At 43.4% G+C, this 15,667-nt stretch overlaps 1 protein-coding gene across 2 annotated transcripts in view; it reads right to left on the reverse strand.

The window, feature by feature from the left end:
• Window positions 1-15,667, reverse strand: part of il23r (interleukin 23 receptor) — a 22,316-nt gene that overhangs the window by 4,360 nt on the left and 2,289 nt on the right. The window contains exons 2-16 of one of the 2 annotated variants that reach the window (XM_024004710.2): window positions 14,892-14,972; window positions 13,166-13,313; window positions 12,813-12,985; window positions 12,478-12,601; window positions 11,832-11,998; window positions 10,818-10,954; window positions 10,448-10,658; window positions 10,157-10,239; window positions 9,553-9,760; window positions 9,081-9,281; window positions 6,595-6,693; window positions 6,240-6,398; window positions 2,733-2,885; window positions 2,323-2,410; window positions 1,842-1,932 (exon numbers count right to left, since the gene is read on the reverse strand). In XM_024004710.2, coding sequence (XP_023860478.1) covers window positions 1,842-1,932; window positions 2,323-2,410; window positions 2,733-2,885; window positions 6,240-6,398; window positions 6,595-6,693; window positions 9,081-9,281; window positions 9,553-9,760; window positions 10,157-10,239; window positions 10,448-10,658; window positions 10,818-10,954; window positions 11,832-11,998; window positions 12,478-12,601; window positions 12,813-12,985; window positions 13,166-13,313; window positions 14,892-14,946 — 2,097 coding nt within the window. In that variant the 5' untranslated portion in view covers window positions 14,947-14,972. The remainder of the gene's footprint in view (window positions 1-1,841; window positions 1,933-2,322; window positions 2,411-2,732; window positions 2,886-6,239; window positions 6,399-6,594; window positions 6,694-9,080; window positions 9,282-9,552; window positions 9,761-10,156; window positions 10,240-10,447; window positions 10,659-10,817; window positions 10,955-11,831; window positions 11,999-12,477; window positions 12,602-12,812; window positions 12,986-13,165; window positions 13,314-14,891; window positions 14,973-15,667) is intronic. The other variant, XM_024004711.2, reaches the window with a different exon arrangement.

A 15,667-nucleotide genomic window follows, 5' to 3' on the forward strand; every position in this document is an offset into this window, starting at 1 on the left:
GAGTGGCCCAACCTAAGCCCAGACATGAATCCCATTTGAAAATCTGTGTAAAGACTTGAAGATTGCTGTTCACCGCCACTCCATCTAACTTAACATAGCTTGAGAAAATCTGCAAGGAAGAATGGGTGAAATCCCAAAATCCAGATGTGCAAAGCTGATACAGACATACCCAAGACGACTCAAAGCTGTAATCGCCGCCAAAGGTGCTTCTACAAAGTATTGACTCAGGMGCGTGAATACTTATGTAAATGAGATATATATWTTTTTTTAAACATGTTTTCACTTTGTCAATACGGGCTATTGTGTATAGATGGATGAGAAAGAATTTTTCTTTTATCCATTTTGAATTCAGGCTGTAACACAACAAAATGTGGAATAAGTCAAGGGGCTTGAATACTTTCTGAAGGCACTGTACCTCCATACCTCCATACTTCCATTCAACACGATCGTGAGAGTCTCATCTTTCCTTAGATTGGCCAAACCGTTTGAATGCTACAGACGTTTTCGTGAGGATACTGATTTTCTGGATGTCTCCTGGTCTGACAAACAGCGCTATAGCTCTGCCACTTTCCACCGCAGATGCAGAAGGCCGACATAGTCGGATGTGGTGGATTGAGATGCAGCCCATGCAAAAGACAGATATCTCTAACTTAAACTGGCAGATTTTGATGGGGAATTGTTTATCATGTTAATTAGATTGACGCACACGTGCAGCTTTACCAGCTACAGCTTTGCTAGGTATTTCTTTGCTGCACTTGACCATATTACCAGACAGTAATAAGACCAGAGCCTGAACAACTACTACAATTGATTTGTCAAAAACACAGAACACATATTTTTTTAACAGACATTCCCCTCCACATCTTCACAACAACTTTGTCAATATGACTTGACCATGATAATTAACCATCCAATGTTAGCTTCCTCAACTTCCTCAATGGTCACCTTTATGTACAACTCCAGTTGAGGTTTAGGTCTTAGAGAATATTTTGAACCAAATACAACGCTTTTAGTTTTAGATGTATTTAAGACCAATTTATTATTAATCACCCATTCGGGTACCACCATGGCCTTTTTTTTGCCTTCACCTCCCTTATCTCACCTCACTTGCTCACATTGTATACAGACTTATTTTTCTACTGTATTATTGACTGTATGTTTGTTTTACTCCATGTGTAACTCTGTGTTGTTGTATGTGTCGAACTGCTTTGCTTTATCTTGGCCAGGTCGCAATTGTAAATGAGAACTTGTTCTCAACTTGCCTACCTGGTTAAATAAAGGTGGTTAAAAAAATACTGACTGTAACTCCTGCAAACTCACTAGCTTTAGGTGCTGGCATGTAGATTGTGGAATCCTCCACAAACATAGTTATTTTAGCTTTGTGTAAGACCAGTGGCAAATAATTTGTAAAAATAGAAAAGAGTAACGGCCCAAGGCAACTGCCCTGAGGGACACCGAACTGTACATATCTGATGTTAGAGAAGCATCCATTGAAGAACACTCTCTGGTTTCTGTTGGATAAATAACTCTCCAACCATGTGATGTCAGGTGATGTGAAGCCATAAAAAGTGAATTGTTTAAATAAAAACGTATGATCAATAACATCAAAGGTTGCACTGCATTTATATTGCATTCTGAAAGATGTAGAACTATTTATATTGCATTCTGAAAGATGTAGATGTGTTTATATTGCATTCTGAACGATGTAGACGTATTTATACCACATTCTGGAAGAGGTAGAAGTGTTTATATTGCATTCTGAAATATATAGATGCATTTATATTGCATTCTGAAAATGTAGATAGGGAGGTGAAGACACAATTTTTCTGTTAGTAGATTACCTTCAGTAGACTGATAGCATTGCTGTTTCCAGGCTTGGGGAGGTTCTCAGAAAGCCAGACAGGACCCAGGGATAAACATGTCTGTTTGATCCTGCAGGGAATGGAAGTCTCATAATGAGCTGGGTTGTTTACTGCTTGTTTGCTGTTGATCACTTAGTCTCATATTGGGGTTGTATTGTTATGTGATAGTGTTGTTGTGACCAGTTTTGCTCAGCTCTTTAGGCAATACAGTGCATTACAGTGCATGCAGTAAATATCGCATGCAAACAGATGTGTTAACCACATTGCTCACCACAGTCAAAAAAAACTGTCAACCTCAGTAACACGGTAAACTTAAAAACAGAAAGAGTACAGTACTTCTTTGGAAAGTAAGTACCAGAAAGTATACACTGTCTGTTACCACGTCAACTAAAGCATAAACAGCTGTAACAGGATTATAAATGCAAGCGCCACCAGGCCAACATCTCTGTCAGCTTGGTACCTTTTCCTCACACAGCTCCAACACATCAGGTTCGCCATTATCACCATGATAATGGTTGCCACGAGCGACATGCCAGCCACCAGCCCAACTAGAGAAGAACAGGGTACATGTTAGTAAATGACAGCACACTGTAAGAACAGGTTAAGACATCAGAGAGGCAATCATAGTGTGTTTGGAACAGAGTGAAGAGAAGGCGTGATTGGTTTGGAATGTGGCCATGGTTGTGAATTAGCCTCTTCGACAATCCTGATCTTGCAAGCTTACATTCTAGCAAAACAGAATGCAAGCTCGCGAGATCAGGATGTCCGTACAAGGCTAGTTGTGAATGTTTCTGACCTGCAGAGCTGAGGGAGGAAGTGAGTTGTTGTGAGTAAGTTTGGAACATGGCCATGGTAGTGAATGTGACTGACATGCAGTGACTGGAGAGTGCGAGAGTAGCCACTCCCCCTGTGGTCCTTCCCCTGCAGCCGTGGAGGCAGACACTCTGAGGGCCACGGCCTCCTCAGGACATTCCAGCCACCTCTGACTGGGCCCTGACACTGTAATGGACCCTGATACAGTCACTGGAGAGAAGACGGCGGACCAGAGATATATAGTATTTGACCATGCACACAATCAATGAATCAATGAATCAATCAACAGCTCAATTAAAGGGGCAATCAGTAGATACTTCATCCATTTTTTTAATAAAAAAAGATTTGTACCCATTGATTCCTGAAGAATATAACTTATAAATGCCTCATGATCCCAGTTCAACTGTCGTACCCCATCAGAACCCAAAATATATGATTGGTTTACTCCAATGTTTGTAAACAAAGTAAATGGAAATAAACACTATATAGCCTGGTTAAATGTATCATATTGATATCATGGATGGTCAGTCCTTGCATCCATAGCTCTGTCTATGAATTTGGTTAAACTTCTCCAGCCCCATTTCTCAACTTTTTTTCTGGAAACGGCGGGAGAACACTTTGTTATTGTTTCAACTGCTGATTCCGACTTTAAATGTAATGTTTTTACAAATGCATTTATCACAAAGTGTAGGTAAGTATAAGTACTGTATATCCAAAAAAGAGCAGACAAGATGACCCCCTAACATACAGTACCAGTCAAAAGTTGGGACACACCTACTGATTCCAGGGTTTTTATTTATTGTTACTATTTTCTACATTGTAGAATAATACTGAAGACATCAAAACTATGAAATAACACATATGGAATCATGTAGTAACCAAGAAAGTGTTAAACAAATCAAAATATATTTGAGAGTCTCCAAAGTAGCCACCCTTCCCATTGATGACAGCTTTGCACACTATTGGCATTATCTCAACCAGCTTCATGAGGTAGTCACCTAAAATTCAAGATATTGAAAGTTTCTTCAAGTATAGTCGCAAAAACCATCAAGCGCTATGATGAAACTGGCTCTCATTAGGACCGCCACAGGAAAGGAAGACCCAGAGTTACCTCTGCTGCAGAGAATAAGTTACCAGCCTCAGAAATTGCAGCCCAAAAAAATGCTTCACAGAGTTCAAGTAACAGACACATCTCAACATCATCTGTTCAGAGGAGACTGCATGAATCAGGCTTTCATGGTCGAATTGCTGCAAAGAAACCACTTCTAATGGACACCAATAAGAGGAAAAGTCACAATTTTTGGTTCCAACCGCCGTGTCTTTGTGAGAAGCAGATTAGGTGAACGGATGATCTCGGCATGTGTGGTTCCCACCTTGAAGTATGGAAGAGGAGGTGTGATGGTGTGGGGGTGCTTTGCTGGTGACATTGTAAGTGATTTATTTAGAATTCAAGGCACACTTAACCAGCATGGCTACCACAACATTCTGCAGCAATATGCCATCCCATCTGGTTTGCGCTTTGTGGGACTATCATTTGTTTTTCAACAGGACAATGACCCAACACATTTACATTACATTTACATTTACATTTAAGTCATTTAGCAGACGCTCTTATCCAGAGCGACTTACAAATTGGTGCATTCACCTTATGATATCCAGTGGAACAACCACTTTACAATAGTGCATCTAACTCTAWMGGGGGGGGGGGGGGGGTTAGAAGGATTACTTTATCCTATCCTAGGTATTCCTTAAAGAGGTGGGGTTTCAGGTGTCTCCGGAAGGTGGTGATTGACTCCGCTGWCCTGGCGTCGTGAGGGAGTTTGTTCCACCATTGGGGTGCCAGAGCAGCGAACAGTTTTGACTGGGCTGAGCGGGAACTGTACTTCCTCAGWGGTAGGGAGGCGAGCAGGCCAGAGGTGGATGAACGCAGTGCCCTTGTTTGGGTGTAGGGCCTGATCAGAGCCTGYAGGTARVGAGGTGCCGTTCCCCTCACAGCTCCGTAGGCAAGCACCATGGTCTTGTAGCGGATGCGAGCTTCAACTGGAAGCCAGTGGAGAGAGCGGAGGAGGGGGGTGACGTGAGAGAACTTGGGAAGGTTGAACACCAGACAGGCTGCGGCGTTCTGGATGAGTTGTAGGGGTTTAATGGCACAGGCAGGGAGCCCAGCCAACAGCGAGTTGCAGTAATCCAGACGGGAGATGACAAGTGCCTGGATTAGGACCTGCGCCGCTTCCTGTGTGAGGCAGGGTCGTATTCTGCGAATGTTGTAGAGCATGAACCTACAGGAACGGGTCACCGCCTTGATGTTACACCTCCAGGCTGTGTAAGGGCTATTTTACCAAGAAGAAGAGTGATGGAGTGCTGCATCAGATGACCTGGCCTCCCCAATCACCCGACCTCAACTCAATTGCTGTGGTTTGGGATGAGTTGGACCGCAAAGTGAAGGAAAAGTAGCCAACAAGTGCTCAACATATGTGGGAACTCATTCCAGTTGAAGCTTGTTGATAGAATGCCAAGAGTGTGCAAAGCTGTCATCAAGACAAAGGGTGGCTACTTTGAAGAATCTAAAATCTAAAATGTATTTTGATTTGTTTAACACTTTTTTGGTTACAACATGATCGTGTTATTTCATAGTTTTGATGTCTTCACTAGTATTCTACAATGTAGAAAATTGTGAAAACCTGTTGAATGAGTTGGTGTGTCCAAACCTTTGCCTGGTACTGTAGATTCCCTACAACATGTTGTTACAGCCAGGACAACAACAGTTAAACTACAGTATTGCACACAGCTTTCATCGCACCAAGTCATTACACTACAGGGACAGGGTGAAAACGTAGCTGTTCTAGCTGCTTTCCGCACCAGTATAGAGGTCCACAAAGGGGAGTGGTGCATGTTGGGTAACAACTCAGGTCTGACTTTAGCTTCAGATATGCATGTGCACACAACCACATCCTGCTGTGGTGTTTAAGAATAGCTTTTGATTCTCTGAATCTCCAAGCCCTGAAACTGCACACTGTAGCTAACTGAGACTAACTAATACAAACAAACAAGACATCCATTCTCTTCCATTGACTGGGAGGAGTTCCATTTGGCTCCCAGAGTATACTTCCTGAAGATTCTTGAGATGTACTTTATAATATCACAGTCTAATCCCTCTACATCTGATGTACAGTACAGTTGAATTCAGTATGATTCAGAGAGACAGGTTACTGGAACTAAGGAGAGGGGTGTTGTCTTTCTCTGTGTGGTGAAAGGGTGGAAAGCCCTGTCTCAGCCCTGTCTCAGCTCTGTGTCAGCTCTGTGTCAGCTCTCTCAGCTGTGGGTTTGTGAGGCGTGCGAATCAAAGAAATGACACTAGGTTGATTTCTAGGTAACCCCGTCCCCAGGCTCGAATTGCTGGCGCCAGAGAGAGAGCCGGCTGGTGGGCGAGATTCATTTTTAGGTGACATGTTTTTTCCATTGTAATACTGGAGTATGCGCAGAACACCTTAGACATACCGAAAATGCACACACATGCATATTGATAATGCATACACTACAACACACACATTCCTATCCTCTCACCCCTCTGATTCTGATCTGTGTCAGAGTCCAGTCTCTTGAGGTAGATGTTGTAGTGTGTTAGGAAGCCTCTCTGTTGGTCCACTGGTAGCTCCTCCCATTGGATCAGAACCCGGCTGGTTTCATGGGCCAACACTGACACCTTCGGTACCGACACAGGTTCTTAAATACAGACAAGGAGTCAGGGAACACTGTCACTGGAGAATAAGAACAATCCACAGCTCATTATGTGTACTTTATATAATGGGATAGCAACGAAACAGCAGTGCAAAGTAATACCATAAAGTAGCAAACAAAAACACAATGTGTTATTTTACATAAGGGATAATTTCACAAATTCCTAATCATGTAAACCTACTATCTTCTCTGGAATAGACCAGGCCAGATGAGGGGTTGGACACACCCCATGTAGTGTCAGCATACAGAGACACATTATACCTCACTCCCGGCGTCAGACCTGAAACAAAACACACCATTTAATACATGAATAAGATGGCGCCAGAGAAGGCTGACGTTTTACGTGTTCCTAACCAATTGTATTTGTTTGTTTATTTGCATTGTTTGTAACTTGTTTTTTAAACTTATTTTGTACATAATGTTGCTGCTACTGTCTCTTATGACTGAAAATAACTTCTGGACATCAGAACAGCGATTACTCACCACGAACTGGCAGAATCAATTGTTCCTTTAACGAGTCGGACGAGCCCGACGTGAATGACATACTGCTTTCCCGGGAACAGGCCTAGATCCCCGTCATTTATGTGAAGAGAAGGCGGAGAAAAAGGGGCCGGAGGTCGGGCTGCCTTCTGAGAATTCGTAGGCGATCGAATAAACCCCCACTGCCTTCCGTTCTGCTAGCAAACGTGCAATCTTTGGAAAATAAAATCGATGACCTGCGCGGAAGATTAAACTACCAACAGAACATTAAAAACTATAATATCTTATGCTTCACGGAGTCGTGGCTGAACGACGACATTATCAACATACAGCTGGCTGGTTATACGCTGCACTGGCAGGATAGAACAGTGGCGTCTGGTAAGACAAGGGGCGGCGGACTATATATTTTTGTAAATAACAGCTGGTGCACGATATCTAAAAGTCTCGAGGTTTTGCTCGCCTGAGGTAGAGTATCTCATGATAAGCTGTAGACCACACTATCTACCTGTCTACATACAACCACAGACCGATGCAGGCACTAAGACCACACTCAATGAGTTGTATTCTGCCATAAGCAAACAGGAAAACACTCACCCAGAGGCGACGCTCCTAGTGGCTGAGGACTTTAATGCAGGGAAACTTAAATCCGTCTTACCAAATTTCTATCAGCACGTTAAATGTGCAACCAGAGGGAAAAAACTCTGGACCACCTTCACTTCACACACAAAGACGTATACAAAGCTCTCCCTCGCCCTCCATTTGGCAAATCTGACCATAATTATATCCTCCTGATTCGCGCTTACAACCAAATATTAAAGCAGGAAACACCAGTGACTCGGTCAATAAAAAAGTGGTCAGATGAAGCAGATGCTAAACTACAGGACTGTTTTGCTAGCACAGACTGGAATATGTTCCGGGATTCTTCCGATGGCATTGAGGAGTACACCACATCAGTCACTGGCTTCATCAATAAGTGCATCAATGACGTTGTCCCCACAGTGACTGAACATACATACCCCAACCAGAAGCCATGGATTACAGGCAACATCCGCACTGAGCTAAAGGCTAGAGCTGCCACTTTCAAGGAGCGGGACTATAACCCGGAAGCTTATAATAAATCCCACTATACCCTGCGATGAACCATAAAACAGGTAAAGCGTCAATACAGGACTAAGATCGAATCGTACTACACCGGCTCTGATGCTCGTCAGATGTGGCAGGGCTTGCAAACCATTACAGACTACAAAGGGAATCACAGTTGAGAGCTGCCCAGTGACACGAGCATATCAGACGAGCTAAACTACTTCTATGCTTGCTTCGAGGCAAATAACACTGAAACATGCATGAGAACACCAGCTGTTCCGGAAGACTGTGTGATCACGCTCTCCGCAACCAATGTGAGTAAGAACTTTAAACAGGTCAATATTCACAAGCCCGCAGTGCCAGATGGATTACTGCGAGCATGCGCAGCAAGTGTCTTCACTGACATTTTCAACCTCTCCCTGTGGCTTCCTGCCATCCAGGACCTCTATACCAGGCGGTGTCAGAGGAAGGAACTAAAAATTGTCAAAGACTCCAGCCACCCTAGTCATAGACTGTTCTCTCTGCTACCGCATGGCAAGCAAGTCTAGGTACTAGAGGCTTCTAAACAGCTTCTACCCCCAAGCCATAAGACTCCTCAACATCTAATCAAATGGCTACCCAGACTATTGCATTGCCCAACCCCCCCCCTCTCTTTTACACCGCTGCTACTCTCTGTTTTTATAATCTATGCATAGTCACTTTAATAACTCTACCTACATGTACATATTACCCTAATAACCTCAACTAACCAGTGCCCCTGCACATTGACTCTGTACCGGTACCCCCCTGTATATAGTCTCACTATTGTTATTTTACTGCTGCTCTTTAATTACTTGTTACTTTTATTTCGTATTCGTTTTAACTGCATTGTTGGTTAGGGGCTCGTAAGTAAGGTCTACACCTGTTGTATTCGGCGCATGTAACTAATAACATTTGATTTGATGAGTCTATCTCAGTAGTCCAAAATAGTCAATTCTCTCCACTAGCTACCTCTTGTGGTTGATGATGAGCATTGCCCTATCACATGCTTTGTCAGAATCAGCAGCCGTTTGTAGACAAAGACACGGTCAGAAATGTGTCTGTGGTTCTGACATAGGGACTTACCTGTGATGAGTGTTGTGTTTCTCTTCCTGGCCACTCTCTGCCAGCCCAGTTCCTGATGTCCACTCTTCCACTCCACCAAAAAGCCCAACAGTACCTCCGTTTCAGCCCCACTAGATCCATCCCACGACCAGGACAGGGCAACTGCATCCCCTCCTTCTACGTTTGCCGGACTGAGGCTTCTCAGAACAGGCCCAGACACACCTGTAATACAAAGAATATGGTTGGTGTTCATCATATCACAATTACTTAAGTGAAAAACAAGTAAACCTGTGTCTGTGAGGTGTGTAGTAGCAAGTATATCTTCTCACCTGTGTGTGTGAGCTGTATGGTAGCAAGTATATCTTCTCACCTGTGTGTGTGAGCTGTATGGTAGCAAGTATATCTTCTCACCTGTGTGTGTGAGCTGTATGGTAGCAAGTATATCTTCTCACCTGTGTGTGTGAGCTGTATGGTAGCAAGTATATCTTCTCACCTGTGTGTTTGAGCTGTATGGTAGCAGGTGGAGATGTCCCGTAGGAGGTGACAGCCCTTACAAACAACTCCTGAACCCCAGGTGACACCTGGACAGAACACTGGGTGACACCAGCAGGATAGGTGATCTCCTCCTGTCTCTGACCCTCATGCAGGTAGACCAGATCATACCTCAACACATGACCACTATAGTCACCTGGAGACAGGGGCTGAGGAGAGAGAGGGGGGAACAGATGGAGAGAGTGAAGAAATGAGGAAAGGTGAGACAGAGAGAGGTGAGACAGAGAGGTGAGACAGAGAGAGATGAGACAGAGAGAGATGAGACAGAGAGAGGTGAGACAGAGAGAGGTGAGACAGAGAGATAAATAGATAATGATCTCCTTTCCATGTAGTATTATCCAAGTTTATCATCCAAACAAAATTTTAGGATTAAAGCTCTACAGAACAACATTGAAAAATCACAACCTCAAACAATACAATTACCACCAACAGTCCACCATAGTATGCTATTTGATCTTCTTTAAAGTTCTTGGGGTCAAAGAACAGCTTTTAGTTGCTAAGCGTGCAAACCAACCGATCAAAACTGATAGTGTTTCTGCAGATACCTTCCACAGTACTGTCACATCCTGAACCCCATCCACCCCAGGGATACCAAACACTCTCCAGACATCCAGCTCTCTAGTGGGGGCTGAAAACATAAAGGAGAACAAGTTACTCTGATGACAACACTTTACAGGTTAGTAAAAATATCTACATTTGGACTTTATCTTAAGACAACTTCCACAACACTGTCAAAATAATCTGTTGTCAGTGACTTCCAACCCTCACTGCAATGTGTGAACAAGCTCTCTCTGAAACGTGCATTATTTAAAAACCATGCTGGGCTCTGGGCTTACCTATGCCTGGGCTTGTTTTACTAGCTGATGGGCTCCATCTACTGCAGAGGGGCCTTTGGGTGGAGGAGTTCCTGAGCGCAGGGGTGGACCTCTGTGCAGAGGTTGGCCTCTCTATGGAGAAACAGACTCTGATCTGGAACTCATACTGTGTCATGGGCTTCAGGCCCTCCACCTTGACCAGGCCTCTGCTCGGATCCAAGTGTAGCTCCACCTGCACAAAAACACCAACAGACAATGGCATTCACTCATACTTCTTCTCTTTATTCTTGTATTAGTCCAACTGTTAGAGTGCATGTACAGTATTYGAACATTTAGATGCTACCAAGGTGAGGAATGGGGATGTTGATGACGACAATATAATATTACTCACCCAGGAGCCATTGCCTGTTCTGAGCCTGACGTGGGGTCTTAAAGGTTTTGGGTATTCAGAGCAGTTCCAGTGCAATACAGCCGCCCTGGAGCCACTCCAAAACTCCAGCTTCATGATCTGAGGGGTGTCTGGTATCACTGCAATGCCAAGAGACACATCAGGTAAATTACGAACCTAGAGGGGCTTAATGGGATGTTCTCATTATTTAATAGTTGTTATGCCCCAATGTCCTTTTCATTGACGGTTTATTAACATTGACAGTTCTGGTATTAATCAGCACACAGAGACAATACATGCAGGAAGCCGATCCTTTGAAAACAATGTCAAACTCAAACCATATCAGAGGATTTCACAGCAAGATGTCCTTAAAAGGAACAAGTTACAGGATGAGAAATTACTTCACATGCAAAACACATAAACATTTTCAGATATGAGAGAACATTATGTATATATTTACAAGGATTTCTAAAATTGATTTTATTTGTATTATTCCCAGCACCAGAGAGAGATGCAATTTGGTYGTAGTGGCGTGTGCACATCCTTTATGGTAACAAAATATATGAAGATATAAAAAAAAACTGGTATGTATGTATGCGTTTGTCTTCAGATGTAACGGTTTTCTTCCATTGGTGAAGGAGAGGACCAAAATGCAGCGCGGCTAGTGTTCAACATATTTAATAAACAAAGAGACGAATACGTGAACACTATACAAAATACAAAATAACAAATGTGAAAACCGACAACAGTCCTATCTGGTGCAGAACACAAACACAGAGACAGGAAACAATCACCCACAAAATCCCAACACAAAACAAGCCTCCTATATATGATTCTCAATCAGGGACAACGATTGACAGCTGCCTCTGATTGAGAACCATATTAGGCTGGACACAGAAACAGACAAACTAGACACACAACATAGAATTCCCACCCAGCTCACGTCCTGACCAACACTAAACAAGCAAAACACATAAGACCTCTGGTCAGGACGTTACATCAGAGACATGAACTTACCTACATCATTGACAGAGAAGTTGAAGGGTTGGGACAGTGATGTTCCCAGGTGGTTGTGAGCTCTTATACTCAGCTGGTACTGTTCATTCTCATCCAGCTCCAACCGTGGAATACTGAACACACCAGTACCCTGGATCTCACGGTGAAACACCTGGGCTCTGTTCACACTGTGGATAAGCAAGTCACATTACTTTTTCAGAGAAGGACAAATGGGAAAAAGCTTTCCTTGCCTTGAATCTGTTAATTATTCTGTTAAAGTGCTCAAGCCACGTATATAAAAGGTTGAGAAAAAAAGGTGCTATCTAGAACCTAAAAAGGTTCTTTGGCTGTCCCCATAAGATAATTATTTGAAGAACACGTGTTGGTTCCAGCTAGAACCCTTTTGGTTCCAAGTAGAACCGTTTTGGGTTCCATGTAGAATTCTTTCCACAGAGGGTTCTACCTGGAACCATACAGGGTTCTTACCTGGAACCAAAAAGGGTTATCCTATGGGGACAGCTGAATAACCCTTTTGGAACCCTTTTGTCTAAGAGTGTAGCTACACATCTATTCACAATATATTTTTGATGTGGTAACCCTAGCCCAGGGTGGAGGAAAAGACAGTGAGCAGACTTTACCACACTACAGGGCCCATCACCCAGCTCACCTCCTGACTGAGACATAGTAGGTTGTGACCAGGTGTGTTTCCCGTCCTCTGCTCCAGCTACAGGTGATCTCCTCTGAGTCCCTGGAAGCCTGGCAGGCTATACCACTGGGCTCATCAGGAGGGTCTGCAGGGAAGGAGAGCAATAGTATACAGCACACCCTTACAGGGTCTAGCAATTGCTCTGAATATCTTATCTAAAATATTTGTTTTACTATTTCATAAGAGTCCAGAATTGGTCAAGTAAGAACTAATGCTAATTTGCAGCAACATCAACCAGCCAGAGAGGCAACAACACTGCAAAGATAACATCCAGAATCTAAAGACAGTAGACGTACATCCAGTGTGTAGGTCTAGCCCACAAACAGTCTGTATGCGTCCGTCTGTTTGCCGCAGCCTACAGACCAGAATGGAGTTTGGTGTGCGGAGGTTAGTCAGTCTCAGCCGGACAGTGGAACAGTTCAAGATCTCTAGTGCCGTCTGGTCCTGCCCATTCAGTTCCACAGATAAACTGACAACACAAAGAGGTTTCAATACTACAAAACGTCTCTCTCTGTTCCCTTCTCTTCATTATGCCACCCTCCTTCCTCTCTATATACAGACAGACAGACAAACATATAGGCAGGCAGGCAGACAAACACCAACCGATCGACACCTATCTATCTATCTACCGACCGACCGACAGACAGACCTCTGGCCACAGTGGGGCTTTGTGGTTGTGCAGTACACTGTAAGGTTGGAACCCATGCGAAAGAGTGGCCCAGGTTCTACAGTCACAGACCCCTGACAGATGATACCCATTCTCGGACCTGAGGGGCTGGCTGGAACCTGGAATGTACCTGTCCACAAACACAACATAACACAGTGTTACATACAGTGCATTCGGAAAGTATTCAGACCCCTTGACTTTTCCACATTTTGTTACGTTACAGCCTTATCCTACAATGGATTAAATACTATTTTCTCCTCATCAATCTACACACAATACCCCCCCCCCCAAAACATAATTTTTACATAAGTATTCAGACCCTTTGCTATGAGACTCAAAATTGAGCACACACCTGTCTACATAAGGTTCCACAGTTCATTTCAGAGCAAAACCCAAGCCATGAGGTCAAAGGAATTGGCAGTAGAGCTCCGAGACAGGATTGTGTCGAGGCACAGATCTGGGGAAGGGTACCAAAAAATGTCTGCAGCATTGAAGGTCCCCAAGAACACAGTGGCCTCCATAATTCTTAGATGGAAGAAGCTTGGAATCACCAACACTCTTCCTAGAGCTGGCCGCTCAGCCAAACTGAGCAATCGGGGGGGAAGGGCCTTGGTCAGGGAGGTGACCAATAGCTGAATGGTCACTCTGACAGAGCTCCAGAGTTCCTCTGTGGAGATGGGAAAACATTCCAGAAGGACAACCATCTGTGCAGCACTCCACCAATCAGGCCTCTATGGTAGTGTCCAGACGGAAGCCACTCCTCAGTAAAAGGCACATGACAGCCCGCTTGGAGTTGCCAAAAGGCACCCAAAGGATTTTCAGACCATGAGAAACAAGATTCAATGGTCTGATAACATCAAGATTGAACTCTTTGGCCTGAATGCACTGTTCCTACGGTGAAGCATGGTGGTGGCATCATGCTGTGGGCATGTTTTTCAGCGGCAGGGACTGGGAGACTAGTCAGGATCGAGGGAAAGAAGAATGGAGCAAAGTACGGAGAGATCCTTGATAAAAACCTGCTCTAGAGCGCTGGTTCCAACAGGACAATGACCATAAGCACACAGCCAAGACAACGCAGGAGTGGCTTCGGGACAAGTATCTGAATGTCCTTGAGTGGCCCAGCCAGAGCCCGGACTTGAACCCGATCAAACATCTCTGGAAAGACCTGAAATAGCTGTGCAGCAACGCTCCCCATCCAACCTGACAGAGCTTGAGAGGATCTGCAGAGAAGAATGGGAGAAACTCCCCAAATCAGGTGTGCCAAGCTTGTAGTGTCATACCCAAGAAGACTCAAGGCTGCAATCACTGGCAAAAGTTCTTCAACAAAGTACTGAGTAAAAGGGTCTGAATACTTATGTAAATGTGATGTAAATGTCAGTTTAAAAAAAAGAAAATTTAGCAAAACATTTCAAAAGTGTTTTGTCATTATGGGGTATTTTGTGTAGATTGATGAGGGGGGGAAAACTATTTAATCACGTTAGAATAAGGCTGTAATGTAACAAAATGTGGAAAAATACAAGGGGTCTGGATACTTTCCGAATGCACTGTGTTGTGATGTCACGGGCAGTTCGCTGTAGAGAGGAATGAACCAACTCTGGAATGTTATTAAGCAATACTAAACCATGTTAAACTAAACATTTATTGGAATGTAAAATGTAATGCACAACATTATTTATTTCCATATTACAAAAATACAGGAATCACTTACATCTGTACAAGAGAAATATGACGGTAGTCCTCCAAATGGTTCTGAAGAGACTCATCTCACCTGTTCTCTGGCTTTCTGTGTCTACAGACACATTAGCACAAATACTTTTCAGCTGAACATTTGATCTTGATTGTGATGACAGATCAAATTGGCCACAACTGTAGCCTCATAACAAAATAACCTTCCTGATCTCAATGCCAGAATTATACATCATTAATAGGAGCAATGACATTTAGAGTACTGAACATATTGGTTGATATGTTTCAGCTCATTTTAGCACTAGATATGTTTTTGCCAAGAGAGAGACTAGATCTGACCATGCTCTTCCTCTTAGAAATGTCTGTATACAGCAGTTAACATGAATTAACCGAAGTAGAGGCAGTTGAAATCGTGATAGCTAAGTGAGTGGAATAGGATACATGACAGATATATACAGTTGAAGTCGGAAGTTTACATACAAAGGTTGGAGTCATTAAACCTCGTTTTTCAACCACTCCACAAATTTCTTCTTAACAAACTATAGTTTTGGCAAGTCAGTTAGGAGATCTACTTTATGCATGACACAAGTCATTTTTCCATTTTTACAGACAGATTATTTAACTTATAATTCACTGTATCACAATTCCAGAACAACAGCGAATGACCTTGTGAAGATGCTGGAGGAACAGGTACTAAAGTATCTACAGTGGGGCAAAAAAGTATTTAGTCAGCCACCAATTGTGCAAGTTCTCCCACTTAAAAAGATGAGAGAGGCCTGTAACACTTCAACTATGACA

This window comes from Salvelinus sp. IW2-2015, linkage group LG16 (genome assembly GCF_002910315.2).
Source record: "Salvelinus sp. IW2-2015 linkage group LG16, ASM291031v2, whole genome shotgun sequence".
In the NCBI taxonomy this organism is placed as follows: Eukaryota; Metazoa; Chordata; class Actinopteri; order Salmoniformes; family Salmonidae; genus Salvelinus; species Salvelinus sp. IW2-2015.